The sequence below is a fragment of the Gigantopelta aegis genome, chromosome 8 (assembly GCF_016097555.1).
Source record: "Gigantopelta aegis isolate Gae_Host chromosome 8, Gae_host_genome, whole genome shotgun sequence".
Taxonomy (NCBI): Eukaryota; Metazoa; Mollusca; class Gastropoda; order Neomphalida; family Peltospiridae; genus Gigantopelta; species Gigantopelta aegis.
In genome coordinates, this window is record NC_054706.1 from 4484937 (window position 1) to 4499560 (window position 14624).

General features: G+C 38.7%; 1 protein-coding gene across 4 annotated transcripts in view; it reads left to right on the forward strand.

The window, feature by feature from the left end:
* The window catches only part of LOC121379444 (TATA element modulatory factor-like), a 66777-nt gene that overhangs the window by 3031 nt on the left and 49122 nt on the right, over positions 1-14624 (forward strand). For all 4 annotated transcript variants that reach the window (XM_041508087.1, XM_041508086.1, XM_041508084.1 and 1 more), the window contains exons 2-4: positions 5496-5622; positions 6176-8212; positions 9421-9497. In XM_041508087.1, coding sequence (XP_041364021.1) covers positions 5505-5622; positions 6176-8212; positions 9421-9497 — 2232 coding nt within the window. In that variant the 5' untranslated portion in view covers positions 5496-5504. The remainder of the gene's footprint in view (positions 1-5495; positions 5623-6175; positions 8213-9420; positions 9498-14624) is intronic.

The following is a 14624-nucleotide window of genomic DNA, read 5'->3' on the forward strand; positions in this document are numbered from 1 at the left end:
TGTGCAGGTTTAAAAAAAAAAAAACCCACCTGCACTTTACACACCAATTTGACCGAAGCCAGTCTAATACTGTGTCAGCTTAATAAATAGGTCATCTCTGCAGTGAAACAAAGTTGCTATGCGTGAACGAAACTTACTATGTAGCCCAAAAATAACAACACTCGGGTATATAAACAATTTCATTTATTTAATTCACATAAAAATGAACTATGAGCAATCATGTTATAATAGCATATATTGTTTTCTCATTGGGAATGCGAGATAAATAGGTTTTGATTTTGGTGCCGTTTTAGCCATCGATTTTGGTGCTGTTTTAGCCATCGATTTTGGTGCCGTTTTGTCCAATTTGGTTCCGTTTTTACCTGGGGCCGTTTTGGCATGATTCCGTTTTCGCTATAACCCAAATCGAGTGATGACTGTGTGACATGTGTCACTCATCCGGGAGTCGGTCACTCGTCACCACTGGCTGTTAAAAGTTAGTTAATTTTGTTTAATAGCACCACTAGAGAACACTGGTTTATTAATCATCGTCTTTTGGATGTAAAACATTTGGCTTGTAGTCTTCATATAAAACCCACTACATTTTTCCATTAGTAGCAAGGGACGATTCTTTCCCAAACTGCCAAAGTCAGGACAGCACATACCACGGTCTGATATACCATCGACATAGCAAACTGCATTTGGCTAACATCAAGAACATGATTACGATATAAAGATTTTACATTTTCCAATTATGGTACATAAAATAAAATAGATTCCAATCAGGTAATGTAACAAATCAACAACAAAAGTGTAATACCATCCAGTAAATAGGATAGAAGTGTGGGGTTTCTAACTGTTATGGCACATGCTTTTGGAAAAAAAACACCTTTTTGCCCGTGACAAAATTTGTGATTTAAAATGTTTAAGGCTACTACATAAAACCAAGGCTCGAACTTAACGATGGTAAGTGCAGTCGGTGACATATAAACTGCCGTCGGTTGGTGACATCACCGATGGCACTTTGTGCTGTCGGATAAAAATTGCTGCTGTTGGTAAAGCTCCTGACCAATGGCAAAATGTATAAATGTGTATGACAGAGCTGTCAACCTGTGTCAATTCTTAGGCATGAGAAAATTAAAAGTCAGGGGCCAGGGACTGCAGGCTCTTGGTCAGGTCCAGGTCCCAAGCCCTGATCAAGGGATCCATAGGGCTAATCACCCTGGGTAAAACGGAGCTTTTGTTGAAGTCTAAAATGGAGATATTTAAAAATCGAGTGAGTGCAGGTTTCAGTAATTATTACGCTTAATGTTAAACCATATAAGTCGGTCATCGGTAGATATTGATGGTACAGAACCAGGGATGTCATTAATAGCCAGCACCCGGCGATTTTTCGCCGGCTATCGAATCAATTGTCACCGGGTATCGAACTTCCAATAAACAATGCTTGTCGACTTTTTGTTGATTAATGGCCACCTATAATTTGATTTTCACCTGCTATTTTTATTTTTAATGACATTACTGTAGAACAGAGGGTGGGCTTCATATGCTGTGGTAGGTAACTAATACAGAGACCCTGGACATAATTCCATTCAGCTCCAAAATACAAATCACTATTATAAAATTGTTTTATTTTTAAAAAGCGTGAGATTGTAGTAGTGTTGCGTGAGAGCGTGATCTTTCTTACAAATGTGTGAGACTCGCCAAATGCGTGACTGTTGACAGGTATGATATGAACATTATCTGCCAGGGATGTTTGGGTGCTGGTTGGAGTTAATGGGCGTTTAGTTAGTAACACACGATGGTAGTCATGAGCGTACTATGTGTTGATGTATAATATACGTTCTCACTGCATTTTGCCTCCTTACCTTCGTGTTATGCTGCCCCTTTTCACATTTGGCAGCCCCATTTGTTTTTTCTGCACGCCTCTTTATTTTTCGGCATCCTGTTATAATTTACAGCACCCAGCTCCGATGCACCTTTTTTTTTTATCACACTGAAAAACATCGATCAGTCTGCACACTGGACATCAAAGGAAACAAGCCGCATTGTGTACGTAAGTGCAACTGACGAAAAACTTCACTAGCTTACGGCAATTACCGTAACATAATTTAACACTATTTTTTAACAGCCTTATCTGTTTTGTCCCATATCAGTATCCATTTGTATGTTTGATACCCACAATAGAAGTTATATCTTATTTTAGCAATGAAAACATTTTATTTTTATTGTTTTGGCAATTTGCGACTGAAAAAAAATCCACTTATATGGCGCTAAATTTGTCACGTGATCAGAACAGCCATTCTGTCTTTTGTGTCCACTAATTCATGTCTGGGGCCTAATTCACTAAACTCTCACAACTTTGCGATCTCGCAGTGCAATGCTAAAAGACTTGCAAAGAGGATGCTTTGTTGTCTAGTAGAGCCTAAGAGACCTTTATGAATTAGGCCCCTGATTGTTAACCTCAGTTGCAGATTTAATTGGTCGTAACTGTTGATTTTTACTTACTGTCATTTGTTTATTCAGCAATTCAAAATAAAATATTAGAAACGTTAATTACTATTATTATTATTATTACTATTATTATTTTTATTACTATTATTAAAAAAAAATTGGGGGGGGGGGGTAATATCACTGCTTATAAAAACGGAAGTGGTAGTGTTCATTATTAAAATCATTTATCTTAGGTGCCAAATAATATATACACTGCCTTTACAAAAATGAAACTAATTTTTATCAGCTGGCAATATCAATGCAATCGATTCACTCGATGAAGATGGAAATAAAACGAACAGAAAAATGTTATCCCAAGGTACACTTAAAAAATATCTTTATTATTTTTCAGATATCTTAAAATCTTTATTAAAATAATAATATTAAAACTTTGTGCGGTTTAGCAAAACGAATGTCAGACCGACACTCCGTTTTAACTGAACTACGTTTAAAATAACAGTGCACAAAAGGTAAGGCAGTTTGTACATCGTACCACCGTTTCAGTACCAGATACCACAGGGCAAAATAAGGGATAGGTATTTCCTCAGTCAACCAACACACAACGATATACGGTAACGAAACGTTCCTTTTTTTAATTTTGCTTTTCAGTTTTGTTTTTGTTTTTTGTTGTTTGTTTGGGGTTTTTTGGTAAATGGTGGGGTGGGGTGGGGGCTCTGCGACCATCCTTTAATTTTCACCCAGCCAGAACACTATAAAATTTAATGTCATCCATAGAACAATTTTCATGTCATATTCATCGAAAACTTGACCAACTTCGTCTCAGAAACACCAGGTTCTGTTAAATATTAGCTTAAACTAGTAGTCCATGATTCCATTTATAATAAATTGTTTATTGAAGTTTATTGACATACATTGATGAAAATACAGAAAAATAACCTTTCAGATAAGTTTATTTGCTGCAAAAGTCTAATTAAAAAAATTTGCCGTCGGCATACTCAAAATTACCGTGGGCCGGCCCTTTTACCGATGGCAATTTGTTTCATTCCCAGTCTGGAGCTCCATGCGGTAAGACGTGTTTGTTTCGCTTGTGCACACTGCACGTGCTTTCGTGTGCTCGACTTGGGGGGTCCTTCATTTCGTTGTTTTTGTCAGCGAAATGAAGTTTTCTACTGGGCTGTATGCGGCCATTGGAACTGATTGAACGCTGGAACGCTTCTCATTTCGACAGCCTGCACCACCAGGTTGGATTCTTTTTTAGCGAGATTCCTTGCCTCCACGTCATTTCTCCGTCTGACTGTCGACTTTCGTGACTCGTATGACGGCCATTCTGCAGAATGCCACGGTTGTTCGCGTTTAGTCTCTACATGTCCGAGCCTGTCCTAGCAGCACTGGAAGATTGACCGCCCCACTCTAAGAAGAAATAGGAAGCGAGGTCGGCCCCATACTACTCTTTTCCTAGACTTTACCTTGCTTTATGGTGATACCATCTCGTATCCTCCGGAGTTGGGCCCATCCGCACCACTATACCAACCCATGATGACTGGACTATACCCTAGTCTGATACTCTCTCTCGTTCAGACGGATCTGGCTTCTTAAGATCTGTATTTAGCACAGCACTACACCTTCAACGTCTTTCGACTGTCAGTCTAGGGGTTTTCTTGACGGGATGCAACCCATCTCGTCCCTTTAAGCTGTGCACCCAAATGGCCTTAACGAGGCCACTCACGTGGACATATCGATCGGACTTTAAACTTTTTGATCTGCGTTAAAAAATTTATGTCGAAATTACTTTAATTTTTTTTTATTATTAAATAGTCCGATCCTCTCTTCTTTCTCTTATTTAATTTTGGACTGTCCTTCTAAAATGCTCCAAATTATATAAATATTCGGCCGAGCAGTCAATTCTTTTTTATTTTTGGCTTGTAACCTTTTTCTTTTATTTATTTATTCTATTAACTTTTTTTACTAATTGCTATTTTCAAAATTCTGCCCATTTTCAACTCCCCTCCATCCCGAGTCAGGCCACCGATCTTATCAGAGGTCGGACTCGGGATGGGCGTGTTCGAAACCCTAGTGGTATATGGGCACGTTAAATTAGTTATCATCATTAGTTATCATCATCAGCAATTTGTTTTTTTTAATTGCTGTCGGCCGGCCCTTTCACCGATGGCAATTTGGGTTTTTTAATTGCCGTGGGTGATAAATTCTTAAGTTTGAGCCCTGATAAAACACTTTGATTAAGCTCATGACAATTGAAAATGATTTCACTAAGGTCGACGACAGTCACTTTTCACACCCTTAGGGGCATAAACATCAGTGTTCTCGCTGGGTGAAAATTAAAGGAGGGTGGCCGTGCGACACTCCGCCCTTCTAAAAAACCAAACCCACCCAAAACGCAACAACAAAAGAAGAAAAAACGTTAAAGAGAAAGCTTGGTTTCAATATATCGCTGCGTGTTGTTCGACTTTGTGGAAAGACATATTCCTTATTTTGCCCCTCAGTACTTGGTACATAAAAAAATTGGTACAAAATACAAGCTGACTCATCTTTTATGTACCTTTAGTTGAACTTGAGATGTTGTTCAGACATTCATGTGTATTTGTTTTGCTGAACCGATCAAAGTTTTAATATTATTATTTTAATAAAGATTTCAAGATATATGAAAAACAATAACTATTTTTGTAAAGTGATCCCCAAATGTGGTTTTCCGTACATATCGAGGCTTGTTTCCTTAAACTGATGTCCAGTGTGCAGACTGATAGATTTTTTGTGTGTGAAAAAGGGTGTTTTGCATTTGGAAATAGCGGAGATGGGTGCAGTCATGTCATGTCATAGGGTTTTACGTGCACATTCAGAACAAGCTGTTGTAGCGCACGCCTGTCGTGGGCACAAGAGCCGGCCTTGGCCGGCACCTCCGTCCATGACAGGAAAGTGGGTGCTGTAAAATATAGTAGGCTTAAATAGACAGCAAGAACACTGAAACATTATACGAAATGGAAGCTCATTTAATATTCTATAACTTATAAGTGTGTTATGTTTTAAAAAAATATTTCTGTTTGTAGACTGTCACAATGAGTTGGTGGGATGCTACTGGATTCTCCAGCTTTGCGACTCAAGTCGTGAAAAACGCCCAGAAGAAAATTGACAAAGTGCTTGATATAGATGGCCTTAGTGATTCACAGGTGCAAGGTACGTGTACATCTTTATTGGGGGGTGGGATGTAGTTCAGTAGGAGAGTGTTTGCCTGATGTGTGATAGATTGAAGTATTGTTTTCCTGCCACAACACCAACCAATGCCCATGACTGGTACATCAATCAGGCGGTCCTGTATTTAATCAAATGATCTCATGACCTCTTCTCAAAATAACCATATGTTAGGCCAGAAATAGTCATTTATAATGTGCTGAGGTATTGTTAAACAAGTATTTAGCTGGAAATGCAACTGTTCCCTACATAATATTGTATAAAAAAAAATCCTTGATTTTCTCTCTTCATTTTATATTGTGAGCTCTTTCAAACTTTCTACGTGGAGTAACTACAATATATATATTCCATCTGATTTTTATTTTATTTTCTTATAATTGTCCAGTTTGATTTGTTATTCTTCCTTTTTAATCAATCATACTAGTTCTGTATTACTTTAACTGTAATAATAGTTATCCTGTTGTTTTTAACATTGTATTTACCTGCATTATATTCTAAGGTGAAGATGATTATTTGTTGTATTTTATGCCTCTTGCAGTTTCTGCCACAGCAGTTCCTGCATCAGTAGGTAAACCAAAGAGTGAAGAGAAAGACTTTTGGAATGCTTGGCTACCTGCAGGCTCCACTAAATCTATTGAAGAAGCTGAAGATAGTTCTGGGTCTGAATCAAGGACTGGAAGAGATTTGTCAAAGACAAGCAGTCCGGAGACAACACCAAGACATTCCAGTCCATACCAGTCGAAATTTCCTGAACCAAGCAGTTTAGGAACAAAAAGCAAACCTGATGTTAGTGATGATGCAGGGTCAGCTGATGATGCAAAGCAAGACAAAGAAGAGAAGAGTGTTAGTCAGGAGGAATCGAGCAGCTGGAGCTTTGGCTGGAATCTAGGATCAGCAGATGGAGAGGATAAAGCAAAGCCCAAGATATCCTCGTGGTCAGATTTTCCGAGTGGTAAAACTAGAGACAGAGGTGACAAGGGTCCAAACCGAGGAACTGGAAAGCAAAACAGGCCTGGAGCAAGAAACTCTCCGAGGACACCTCTGTCGTCTTCAAGTTCAGTGTCCAGTTCAGCTGAAACGGAAGTGCAGGAAAAATCGGAACATGATGTGAGTCGGTTAGTGACGGCTAGTGATTTGTCTGATCTTCCTGGAACTGTGAAAACAGGTGAGGCAGAAGCTCGCTGTCAGAAAAATGAGCTGGTGGTTGATGAGTGTGTTGCCAGAGGAGATGCTGTAGAAACACATGATACGCATGATGATAAAACAACTGTGTGTAAAGAATCTGATCTCATAGTGTGTCCTGATTCCAAACAACCAGACGAGGAGGAGGATCTGCTACTCAGAGCTGGTGAAGATTCCAGAAGTGAAGAGAGAACATCAGACTCGGGTGCTGACAGTGACTTCTTAAATGTGAACTTAAAAGATGAATGTCCACAACAAGAAAAGGAAAGTTCTAGTTCCAATTTGCCAGAGAACATTATAGATTCCAAGACTGTGATAGATGAAACCTCCGCCAGCATCAAGGATTCTCAGAACAGTTTCTGTGACTTCTCGTTTGGTAGCATTCCTGATTCTTCATCTGGAGAAATGGTACGATCCAGTAACAGCACCATGGACGATGCATCAGGTGAAGGTGCAGCATCTCAACAACCAGCTGATGATGAATCTTTCCCCATCTCAGACGCTCAACAGTTGCAAATCCAAGTTGATGCCACCGTCTCCATGTCAACCTCAGAATCATCCATCTTAACTCTGTCCAGTCCTGGTCAGGATGAATTACTACTGGAAGGACAGAATTCCCAGGAGCCGATAGTTCGGTCTGTGGATTCGGATTATCTGAATATTTCAACTTCTGGTCCGGCTATGATTTCTGTTCAGAGTCTCAGTTCGGCACTGAGCACAGTCTCAATCCAGAGCTTCAGTTCGGACCAGAGTGTCTCATCAGTCAAAGAACTCGCCGATGTTTCTGCAGAGCCTCGTTCTGCTGATAAGGAAATGTCCGAGCAGACAGACACGGACCACTCAAATGAGAATGATTCCTCGGACACGAGCAAACTGGACAGTAGTATGGACACGTGTACGTCTGGTGACACTGTCCTGGAGAAAGCTGACCACGAGGACAGCGGGGGCGAGAATGAGAAGAGTAACGACAACTTGCCTTGTGTTTCGCTCAATGGGTCTTACGTGAAGTGTATGTTGGAAGATGCTATGGAGGAGAAACCAGAGGATTCCTGCAGTGACCATCACTCTACCGGAGAGAAATCGGAGAGTTCCAAGTTCGAATCTGAGGGTGACAAAAGCGTCAGTGGACACGAATCGAGCGATGACATTGAAACAACCACATCGTCCGACATTGAGATCATATCTACGCCAAACGGTGACTCGTATGTGAAACCTTTCGATTTGTCGCCATTGAGAATTGCACTGCAGAAGACTGCCAGTCACAGTGGACACCTGCACCGCCGGTCAGACAGCCAGTCGAGTGGCAGTACGTACAGCAAGGCTGGGGAGAGTGACCAGATGAGTCCCGGGAGAGACAGTCTCGAGAGACAGGACCAGGAGTCAGGGGACGAAGGTAAATGTTGGATAAATAGAGACTATTAAATGAGCTTGTGTGTCGTACTGATTTTATAAAACAAGTGTCAGGATTCTTGTATTGCCCGAGTGAGAGTGAGGGTAAGACACAAATCATGACCCAAGTTCCATAAAATCTGTATGACTCCATGCAGGTGTAATAATTTCTTTATTATTCATATTATTATTGTTATTTTTTAAAATAAATTGCAAGGACTGTAACAAAATGTTTCAGCCACAACTAGAAGATGATGAAATGACATCATATTTTGCATGCATTATCTGAACTGGGTGAACAATGTCTTGTTATGATGTCGATTCCAGTGCTGGCTCTGGATGAGTGAAACATTTCGCCAAATTATCTTTAAAAATTCAAAAACAACTGTTATTTTTCAACAAAATACCAATTATTACATGAAATTTGTTTACCAAATTAAAATAAAATTCACAAAGTATTCCTAAAATTGGCAGTTGGCGAAATTGGCGAGTGGCAGAGCTAGTCCTGGATTGCCACAATTACATCATTACACTTGGTATTACACGTGTGCTTCATATGGCTTTTATTAACTCGCTTATGTTGAATGACGTGGATAATAAATTACGTTATGTCCTCGGAGTTATAGGACCCATTGAGATATTACCCCATTCCAGCCAGTGCTCTGTGAACCGTTTGGCCATTGCTTCTAATCACTAATGAGTAGTATATGTTGTGACAGCAAGATAAATATGTTGCTGTAAAATATTTCTATTTTCATGGCTCACATGTTCTTTTTTTTGTGAAACAGTTATTTCTATGTTTGTGGAATAAATTACCAGTATATTGTTGATTAAACAAAAAACAATAAATGAAATGAGCATACATTTTCCAATACATCGATAACACCAATTAGTTTGCAACTGTCATTGATGACATACGCATTCGTTGTAACTGAAAAGGCATCTCCTGGTGTTGTGTTTTTATTGCTATCTCCTGTTGTTGTGTTTTTATTGCCATCTCCTGGGGTTGTGTTTTTATTGCCATCTCCTGGTGTTGTTGTGTTGTTATTGCCATCTCCTGTTGTTGTTGTGTTTTTATTGCCATCTCCTGGTGTTGTGTTTTTATTGCCATCTCCTGTTGTTGTTGTGTTTTTATTGACATCTCCTGTTGTTGTGTTTTTATTGACATCTCCTGTTGTGTTTTTATTTACATGTGTTGTTGTTGTGTTTCAGACCGAAGTGGGCCCGAGCTCTGTGCCGTGCACGAGGAGTCCTCTGACAGCCCGTACCACCCACAGAAACTCTTACAGGTTAGTGAGGGACGTCCCTACTCGGTGCCTGGCGCGGGACACGCTTCCTTATAGCACTGCTCGTAGTAGACAGTCGGGAATTACCTCTGTTCTTAGTTTATTTAGTCGGGAATTACCTCTCTCCTTGGTTTAGATACTCCTAATTCCCTTAGCTAAACCCTGCAGGCATGGCTTTTACTAGTTTTAGTAGTCTCTAGATAATAAATGTTTTAGAAATTTTGGTTCTTGCTTTAAATAAACCAAGATTGTTTTAGCTAACTAATACAGTCAAACCTGGTCACATCAACCACCTCTAGTAAGCAGCCACATTAAGAGACTGTCTATATATTGACTGAAGTATAATTCAACATGACCTGTATTATTGGTAAGCAGCCACATTAAGAGACTGTCTATATATTGACTGAAGTATAATACAACATGACCTGTATTATTAGTAAGCAACCACTTGTCTTAACAAATCCATCTTGCTTTCTTTCAAATTATGAGTAATAGTCCTGTATTATGTAGCCACCTGCTCAAAGGTACTTCATCCTCAAAAGGAAGTCTTTTTTTTCTTGTCTTTTTTTTCTCTCAAGAAAATGTAAAAAGTAATAGAAACTAACATGCATCATGATTAAGAATCATCCATTTGCATATTCTATATCGTATCTCGTCACAAGACTGATTTCAAAAGAAGTTGTAGTAAAGAGTCGTGAGTATATGCAGCCGTGACTCACTATCCGGTGACTTGCGTTCCAAGGAGAATTGATATATGGTTCCAACACCATGTGTAGGAGGACTTCCATTTTATAATGCCTGCAGGTTCACATGCAAAAAAAAACTTTTACAGCTTCCCTAAATAAAGGAATGCTTGAATATGCACTCAGGTGTGCATAGAATAATATATTAAACAGTAATTATTTGTCAGAAATATTGTTTTAATTATTTTGAGGGTAAAATACATTTAAGAATCCACTGTTTCATTCTCCCAAATCATGTAACACAGTACAAAGTGACCTGTGTTGAGCAGCCACCTGTCTTAAAAGGACAACTATAGAAGTTTCCTTTGGTGGCTGTTTAAGATTAGTTGACTGTGTATGTTTCATTCAGTGGGAATATCTGAATGCAGTTTCAATTATTATTTACATTCATAAGGGTGTCTTATGTTGTTTAAAACTGTTCAGTTATCGTTCATATAAGTGTTAATGTAGTGCAATATACTACATTCTTTAAACAAATAATTAACGTGAATGTAACTTAGCAATAACCAATACTTGTGGATCTTTGTCTATTCCTGTTAATCGAAGGTAGCAAAAATACTTGTCAAAGTTATGGTAATGTGTTTCCACTAGAAAGGAAATTTAAGCTAATTATGACGAGACAAAATGATGAGTGCATGTGCAGACACACACAGACAAACAGATGTACAGACACACAGTCAGACAGACACACACACACACACACACACACACACACACACACACACACACACACACACACACACACACACACACACACACACACACACACACACAGCCACACCCATACAGACAGAAGCACAGACGGGTAGACAGACAGACCAACACACGGACAGACACACAGTCAGACATACATACAAACAGACACAGACACCCACAAACAGATAGAAGCACAGGCAGAGAGACAGGCAGATGGACTAACATACAGATACACACAATCAGACAGACATACAGACATACACAGAAAGGCAGACTGACAGACAGACCAACACACACACTGTGTCACAGAGAGACACACACAGACAGACAGACACAGCTCATCCCAGCCTTGATACATGTAGTCAAGATTACTGATATCCACTACTAGTACTAGCCCTCTATTGGAAGAAAATTTGTAACACCAATTATGTCCCTTACACGATGACATCGCTGACCAATCACAGCATCGGTAATCTTGAAAGCAATATCAAAAATTAACCGCCGGACGCTAACGCTGCCATCTTTGTTTACAATAACAAGGGAATCTATAAGGAGCGTTGCGATTCGTTGCAATCAGATCTCATCGCATCCAATAAAATTTAAGCAATTTGTGGCACGATTTCTTGACGACATGTATCAAGGCTGAATACGAGGAACGAATATTAGCCTTGATTTATGAAGATGATCTCAGGGGAGACAGGTGCTCAAAGAACATACACTTTAATTTAAAAACTACAAACACAGTTGAGCTGTTTTATGTTCAGTTTGTGCAGTTTATCGGTGAATCCATTCAACTGATTGTGGGGTTTTTTCTCATTCCAACCAATGCTACACAACTTGTCAAAGGTCGTGGTATGTCCTTTCTTGTCTCTGGAAAGTGCATATAAAAGATCCCTTGCTGCTAATGGAAAGATGTAGTGGGTTTCCTCTAATGACCACCTTTCAGAATTGCCAAATGTTTGACATCCAATAGCCGATGATTAATTAATCCATGTACTCTAGTGGTGTCATCGGGGAACATTTTGTTTTTAAAATGTTGATTAGAGATATTTCTAATCAACTGAAAATTGATTACAATTACTGTTTAATGTTAAAATTGTGTAGCAATCTCTGAAAGTTGCGTAGCGAATCGTGAACAAAATGTTCTCTGATCGTTAATCAAATCAAAGTTTATCTATGTTATAGGGCATGTTTTTGCTGGAATCAATAACCATCAGTTGAAATTAGCATATCCCATATAAACGTTGTATTATAGAGACAGATGTGTCTTGTTATTGTGAGATACCTACCTGTAGATGTTGACCTCAGTTGAAATTAGCATATCCCTCATAAATGTTGTACTATAGACAGATGTGTCTTATTATTGTGAGATACCTACCTGTAGATGTTGACCTCAGTTGAAATTAGCATATCCCTCATAAATGTTGTACTATAGACAGGTGTGTCTTATTATTGTGAGATACCTACCTGTAGATGTTGACCTCAGTTGAAATTAGCATATCCCTCATAAATGTTGTACTATAGACAGATGTGTCTTATTATTGTGAGATACCTACCTGTAGATGTTGACCTCAGTTGAAATTAGCATATCCCTCATAAATGTTGTACTATAGACAGGTGTGTCTTATTATTGTGAGATACCTACCTGTAGATGTTGACCTCAGTTGAAATTAGCATATCCCTCATAAACGTTGTACTATAGTTGTATTATAGATGCCTACCTGACAGTTGAAATGCATATCCCTCATAAATGTTGTACTATAGACAGATGTGTCTTATTATTGTGAGATACCTACCTGTAGATGTTGACCTCAGTTGAAATTAGCATATCCCTCATAAATGTTGTACTATAGACAGATGTGTCTTGTTATTGTGAGATACCTACCTGTAGATGTTGACCTCAGTTGAAATTAGCATATCCCTCATAAATGTTGTACTATAGAGACAGATGTGTCTTGTTATTGTGAGATACCTACCTGTAGATGTTGACCTCAGTTGAAATTAGCATATCCCTCATAAATGTTGTACTATAGACAGATGTGTCAGAGATACCTACCTGTAGATGTTGACCTCAGTTGAAATTAGCATATCCCTCATAAATGTTGTACTTGTGTGTCTTGTTATTATGAGATACCTACCTGTAGATGTTGACCTCAGTTGAAATTAGCATATCCCTCATAAATGTTGTACTATAGAGACAGATGTGTCTTGTTATTGTGAGATACCTACCTGTAGATGTTGACCTCAGTTGAAATTAGCATATCCCTCATAAATGTTGTACTATAGACAGATGTGTCTTGTTATTGTGAGATACCTACCTGTAGATGTTGACCTCAGTTGAAATTAGCATATCCCTCATAAATGTTGTACTATAGACAGATGTGTCTTGTTATTGTGAGATACCTACCTGTAGATGTTGACCTCAGTTGAAATTAGCATATCCCTCATAAATGTTGTACTATAGTGAGATACCTACCTGTAGATGTGACCTCTTGAAATTAGCATATCCCTCATAAATGTTGTAGACAGATGTGTCTTACCTACCTGTAGATGTTGACCTCAGTTGAAATTAGCATATCCCTCATAAATGTTGTACTATAGAGACAGATGTGTCTTGTTATTGTGAGATACCTACCTGTAGATGTTGACCTCATTTGAAATTAGCATATCCCTCATAAATGTTGTACTATAGAGACAGATGTGTCTTGTTATTGTGAAATACCTACCTGTAGGTGTTTACCTCAGTTGAAATTAGCATATCCCTCATAAACGTTGTACTATAGAGACAGATGTGTCTTGTTATTGTGAGATACCTAACTGTAGGTGTTTACCTCAGTTGAAATTAGCATATCCCTCATAAACGTTGTACTATAGAGACAGATGTGTCTTGTTATTGTGAGATACCTAACTGTAGGTGTTTACCTCAGTTGAAATTAGCATATCCCTCATAAACGTTGTACTATAGAGACAGATGTGTCTTGTTATTGTCTGAGATACCTACCTGTAGGTGTTTACCTCAGTTGAAATTAGCATATCCCTCATAAACGTTGTACTATAGAGACAGATGTGTCTTGTTATTGTGAGATACCTAACTGTAGGTGTTTACCTCAGTTGAAATTAGCATATCCCTCATAAACGTTGTACTATAGAGACAGATGTGTCTTGTTATTGTCTGAGATACCTACCTGTAGGTGTTTACCTCAGTTGAAATTAGCATATCCCTCATAAACGTTGTACTATAGAGACAGATGTGTCTTGTTATTGTCTGAGATACCTACTGTAGGTGTTTACCTCAGTTGAAATTAGCATATCCCTCATAAACGTTGTACTATAGAGACAGATGTGTCTTGTTATTGTCTGAGATACCTACCTGTAGGTGTTTACCTCAGTTGAAATTAGCATATCCCTCACAGTGCTCAATTTTAAGGATTTTGGTTGCTTGCCCGGAGGGAAAGTATGGGTTCACATTGAGGTTGCCCCTCCAAAAATTTGGTTGCCCTGATTTCATCCGTGTTTTGAAACTAGAGTTATATTTATTTTCCAATAAAACAGCAACCAACAGGTTTAGAATTAATATGTTGTCAATGTAAAATGTAATATGTACTGTCTGACAGTAAAATACATTACTTTTTAATAATGTTTTTAAATGTTTGTAGTTATACACATGTACACATAGGGCCTAATTGCTTAA